The sequence below is a fragment of the Macadamia integrifolia genome, chromosome 2 (assembly GCF_013358625.1).
Source record: "Macadamia integrifolia cultivar HAES 741 chromosome 2, SCU_Mint_v3, whole genome shotgun sequence".
Lineage (NCBI taxonomy): Eukaryota > Viridiplantae > Streptophyta > Magnoliopsida > Proteales > Proteaceae > Macadamia > Macadamia integrifolia.
This window is the reverse complement of record NC_056558.1, coordinates 1,142,756-1,148,756: the sequence shown is the minus strand read 5'-3', so window position 1 is coordinate 1,148,756 and position 6,001 is coordinate 1,142,756. Positions and strand designations below refer to the sequence as shown.

The 6,001-nt window shown below is 38.7% G+C and overlaps 1 protein-coding gene across 2 annotated transcripts; it reads right to left on the bottom strand.

Annotated features, from left to right (window-relative positions):
• Positions 1-453: 453 nt before the first annotated feature.
• On the bottom strand, positions 454-5,267 carry LOC122068835 (probable xyloglucan glycosyltransferase 5). 2 transcript variants are annotated; one of them, XM_042632755.1, is made up of 6 exons: positions 4,303-5,267; positions 2,943-3,956; positions 2,359-2,667; positions 1,976-2,266; positions 1,779-1,892; positions 454-1,675 (listed from the first exon to the last, which is right to left on the bottom strand). In XM_042632755.1, the coding sequence occupies exons 2-6, from the start codon at positions 3,666-3,668 to the stop codon at positions 1,031-1,033; spliced, it is 2,085 nt and encodes a 694-aa protein (XP_042488689.1). In that variant the 5' UTR covers positions 3,669-3,956; positions 4,303-5,267; the 3' UTR covers positions 454-1,030. The 2 variants fall into 2 exon arrangements, with proteins under 2 accessions (XP_042488689.1, XP_042488696.1); XM_042632762.1 differs by having other exon boundaries at positions 2,943-3,778.
• Positions 5,268-6,001: the final 734 nt, after the last annotated feature.

Genomic DNA, 6,001 nt, shown 5'->3' with positions numbered 1-6,001 from the left:
CCCCCCCCCCGGCCCCCCCCTCATTCTATTGTACCTCTGATTTGTTTTTCTTCTGTTTAAGGGCTTCCCCTTTGGCTTGCCTTGTGGCATGAGATTTTGTTATCATTTTCTTTGTTTTAATATATTTTCCAAAAAAAAAAAAAAAAAAAAATCAAATCTCTGCCTATTTTTCTTATATAAAAGAAATTTCTTGACATCAATCTCACATTGGACCCGATTTCTAACTAGGTTGCAGTTGAAACCAAACAAAACCATAACTGAACAGTTTGTTGATCAGGTCCCAAAACAGTAACCGGGCCATATCGAGTGGGTTAGTTCTATCACTCAATCAAGAGCCACAATCTTCTACTTGGAAGTTAGGATAACCATTACATGCTATGCTGCAGCTGTCCAAATAGAATTTGAGCACACACACGAGCAAGCGAGCGAGAGAGAGAGAGAGAGAGACAGAGAGAGAGAGAGAGATTTTTTTTTTTTTCACTTTAATTGAACCGTGGCAAATATACAAATAGTTGTTACACATTTCTCAATATAATTTTCAAATTCAGAACCAGAAAACTAAGTAGCTCCTCACCAAGCTTGGGACATATCAAATACATGATGGGCTGAATCTGAAATGGAAAACCGCACCCAAGCATTAACGGAAAACAAACTGCTCCTACCTAAATAACATCAACTTCAAGAGTTGAAAATGAATCAAAGAAGAAGAATGTCATATGTAACAAATGCCCCCAAAAAATGTAAAGTGACAATAAAAAGAGTAATCAATGGGGAAAGAGAAGCTAAGAACTCTATCTGTGCACTTCAAACAGAATAAGAAAGACAAAACTTAATTAATTGGCTTGGAAAATCCTCCTTTACCCACTGCTTGTAAGGGCATAGGACTGAACTTCCTCTGCATCTTGAACTGCCATTAAGGATCTTCTGCCACAATTTGTATCACACGGTTGTAAACATATATTGGTCTTTCTGTTTTTGTTCCTTCTTTTTTCCTCTGCCTAATGTGTTTGCCTTTCTTTCCCTTGAATTATCAACTCATTTGCTCCCCAATTAGATCAAGGCCCACGAGGAGGAACGACACTCCTTGGAAAAGTAGGAAGTAGAAGTGGATTCCTTGGGCCGATAACAAGCTCCTGACTGATGCTGTGAGTAAGAGGAAAGCAAGGGCTAGCTCTTTCTTATAGATTTTGTTGACCTTCTTAGCAGGTGGGGATGGTGCTACTATCTGTTCCTTCAATTTGTTCAACTCAGATAGTTCACTCTTAGAAGCTCCTCTGTGTATCTGTGGTTGATTGATGGTCTTTGATTCGATTTCTGCAATGGCCAGGAGATCTAATTCTGAAGACCTACCTGCCTTCTTGGTGACAATCCACTCATATGAACTCCCCAACTGGAACAATCCCGATACCATAGCATTGAATTTGGTCACTGACATGGTGTTCTCGAACAAGAGATAAGGGACGGTAAATGGGAAAGATTTTGGGGCTGGAAGAATATTAAGGAATGACATGAAGACAGGAATGTAACAGATAACCCAAAGGGGAAGCTCAGCTTCAGGAACAAACATTGTTAGAGGAAGAATAATGCAAAACAATGTGAATGAATAAAATGGGAGGATCAGCTTCCTCAAGAGAAAGAATAGTAGAATTAAGTTTGCTTTCTTCCAGAATGATATCTGCAATAGTGTACGACATAAATGGGTGTCTCAGAAACAATACATCTAAAATCTTCGATATGAAGGGAAAGGGAAAGAGAGAAATAAATGTACCTATGTATACCTTCGAAGTTATTATGGCCGGAATACACAATCGGAAAAGTTGCATTGGACCAGAATGCCACCTATGTTGCTGTTTCCTATAAGCTTCGTAAGACTCAGGAACTTCACAAAGAGCCTGAAATCGTTATCATACACGGAAAATTAACCAATGGTAATTCAGATTATGGAACTACATTCAGCAACGAAAACCAAGATTACCTTCACATCATTAAGATAGATAAACTTCCAACCATTAAGATGAGCACGAACAGCTATATCCATATCCTCTACAGTTGTCCTTTCAAGCCAGCCCCCTGAATCCTCCAGGGCTTTGATTCTCCAGACACCAGCAGTCCCATTAAAACCAAAGAAATTTAAGAAGACCCCATTAACCTGCTGCTCTACCTCAAAGTGGAAACACAAATTAATGTTTTGGAGGCGAGTCAACAAGTTCTCATCCTTGTTCACAAATGCCCAACGAGCCTGAACCAACCCCAATTCAGGATTGCCCTGCAACACCAAGTAAAATGTGATAAACAAAGTAAAACCACCAAACCATTTGATGGGGAATTTACTCAATTAAACTATGTGAGTTTATCCACCTTAAAATGTGGAACTGTGAGCTTAAGGAAATCTGGGTTTGGTTGAAAATCTGCATCAAATATCGTGACGAACTCGTAATTCTTCACATAATCACAACTCATTGCAGACTTGAGATTCCCAGCTTTGTAACCTGTTCTAACCAAGCGATGGTGATAAATAATGTTAATTCCATGTTGGCTCCACTTAGACACCTCCCCACTGATTAAGCACATGACACTCTCATCATTAGAGTCATCAAGAACTTGAATCAGCAAACAGTCTCTAGGCCAATCAAGCTGGCAAACGGCGGAGATAGATTGCTCATATACCTGAAGAGCCCTGAAGTCAGAATTTTTATCAAATATCAACGATGGCAAGCTGGCAAGCTACAGAAACTGATTTGGCTATACCTATGCCTAGAAATCCACAGTTCTTCCTAGTTTGTTTTGTGGGATCCATGTAGCCGACCCCATTAAGTTGCCATAAGGCTTAGTTTTTTGTTGTTGATTTCAGGTAAATAATATTATCATATCTGAAATGAATAAAAGAAAGATTGAAGAACTATGCATAAAAGTAGTGAAACAGTATGGTAGAAGTAGCTGACCTCTCTCTCATTACACATGGGAATCTGAACAAGAACCATGGGGTAGTCATAGCTGGAACCCTCGACATCATCTGACTTGAAAGGATCCCCTTCAATTCTGGGCTTAATTCTCTTGAACTTGATCCAGAACATTCCCAGACACAATATCAACCGGTCCAAAGACTGGATAACGAAGAGAGTGACACAGAAATTGGAGAGGGTCTGAATTGGGGATGCAATGTAGTTGGCTCTGAATTCCAACCAGGCAACATAAACCATATGGAACCACCCCTGTATCTCAGCCTTCCGGGGGATATGCAAATTGGAGTTCTGGAAATAATGCCCGTCCCTGAAGTGTGCAACAACCTCAAAAGCCAGAACTGCCAAGGAAACCATTAAAAAGCTTCGGATGAATCTGAACAGCATTTTGCCTCTAATAGACTTGTCACCACTCTCCATGGCTACTCCTTGACCAAAGATCAACCTTTTGTTAATGGTTCCAAGCAGAGCCCAAAGCAGGTTTGCAAGCCAAGAGATCCAGCCAACTGCTCTATGAGCCTTGAGGAGCAAAACCCAAGTGAACTGCTTTAGGTTCTTTCCCCTGTCCTTGTCCACCGGCTGGAATGGAACATCAGGACCATCCATCTCCACAACAGAGTAGTTCGGGTTCTCCATGGTCACAGCTACTGGAGTTCCTCTCCTAGTATCCTTAGCCCACACTTCAGAAAAATCCAATCTTGGACTCATATCTTCCCTCAGGTGGATTATATACTCAGAGAAGAAGAAATTATTCCCCAATCCAAGAACCAGAACCCTGTAACCTCAAATACCCAACAGTTCTTCAAAACCTAGATGGCCTAGAACTCCAAGACAAGAAAACCATGAAAACCCATTTGAAGTTGCAATACAGAAAACCAGATCTCCTAGTTTAAAACCTTAAGAACCCATTCCAACCCTCTTGCGTTCCAGCACCAATGCAGCAAGGAAAGGAGAAAGAAGAGATGAAGGATTTTTCTTCTATAAAGGCTCTGAAAGCTATTCAAGCACAGAAAACACCATAATGAGGAAGGTATCAGCATTTATAAAGCTCTAAACCATATAGCCTCCTTTTAACCCTGTACTTTGAGTTACTACCAGTGAGTGGAATAGATTCTAAGAATTCTCCTCCTAATAAGTAAAATAACTATGGCCGCAGCGAAAAGGAAAATGCATATTTAAAGAACATAAATTAAACACAACCACCAGACCAAGTGAGTAGAAGAAGATAACACTGAATCTCTTAAACCACTTTGGGGTTTTGGTTGTGGAAGAGAATTAAAGGTTGCAGAAGAGGAAAAAAAAATAAACAAGACCAATGATTAAAATAAAAGAAAATAATTACATTAAAGTTTGATAAAATATACAAGAGACGGGTTGAGAGGAGAGTGACAGAGAATGCAGATCCCAATTCCCTACTGGCCTCGATCTTCCCCAAATCTAGGCTCATATGGTGAAGCATCCCTCCATTTTAGCCCACCATCCAGACAGTTTCCTTTAAATATGTCTCAGAATTGCTGAAAACCAGCTCATTTCATATTATTGGAGGGTTAAATTTAGAAAGAAAGAAAGAAAGTGAAGATTTAGAGATTTTCATTTTTTCTGTTTTGAATTACCGAAAATATGATTTATGCTATAAAAAAAGTGAATACAGTCTGACTCTAACCCTTTTTTTTTTTTTTCTAAATCCGAATGATCTGCAATAGCAGCAATACTATAAATTGTAAAAGCTGAAAATTCCTTTAAAAAAAATTACAATAATAAAAGTACAGAAAAAGAGTTGTTATGATGTCCAACATCTTTATAGCATTCACATACGCACACATGTAGGTACCCATGCCTGCTGGCAAGAGAGATAATGCTAGAATATTCTCGTGGTTGCTCACTATTTCTACACCTTTTTCTTTAATCTTCCAGTTTATTCACCTTGTATCTGAATGGACCAGATTACCCTCCATTAAAATAAGACAAGAAGCAAAGTGGAAGGGCATTCCTCCAAGCAAGAAGTTGGAACATGCATTGGAAATAGAATCTCCTTAATCTCTTTCCACAAGGTTACTTTGACCCTTTAATAATATGATTGTTCGCCGCCCCCCCCCCCTAAATAAAATGACCTTTAGAAGTGAGTGCTTTGCTTATCATTGTTGGTTTATTGGTTAGGTTTAATTGTTTTATGGTTAGTCTTACTTAGTAAATTTTAACAATTTAATTGTAGTAAAATTAGGAGGGGTTCTATAGCTATATATATATATAATATTTTTTTTTTAATTTTTTGTTACCACCTTAAAAATATTCTTAACTTTTTGTAACCTACAATTTGAAAAACTATCTCATACCCCCTCACTTTCAAAAAAAAAAAAAAATTTTTAATAAATTCATTTTGTTAGAAGAAAATCGTTAAGTGATGATATCAGCTGTTTACTATTATCTAAATGGTCAAACTTCCCTTGAGTGTGGGTAAATTTATTGTTATACCCTTCACTTTTAAACCCCAAATCATAGGATCCACCACTTCTTCTTCCTCCTCTTCTTCTTCTACTTCCTATGCTTTCTAGAGTTGGCTTCGAAGAAATAGGTTGACTTGCTCCCTAATGAATGCTTTCTTCTCTGACAAATTGATTCCAAAATCTTCTTTCAAGCTTTCAACACAGGATAGCGGTGGTGGTGGTGTTAAGGTCCTAAGTTTGTAGAAATAGTCTTTCAACGAGCTCAAAGTCGAACACCATTGTTCTTCAAATCCATTCTCTTTGCTTCTCTCTCTTATCTTTACTTCACTTATCTAGAGAGAGAAGTTGTCAATTCTTCTCTTTGCTTGGCTATAACTTCTATGACTATAGATAACCCCTTGAAATCCCTCCGCATGGAAATCCTAACCATTGGACCCCTCAAGATCAAAATCGGAGGCATGGAGACCCTAATGCTTCACCTCCTACCAATGTCGATGTGATGAGTCTCTGCCGGGATGGTAATATCAAAGAAGCCATTGAGTTTTCACTCCAAACGACCCATTTGATGCTCTTTCAAATTCACTCCAATCGACCCAT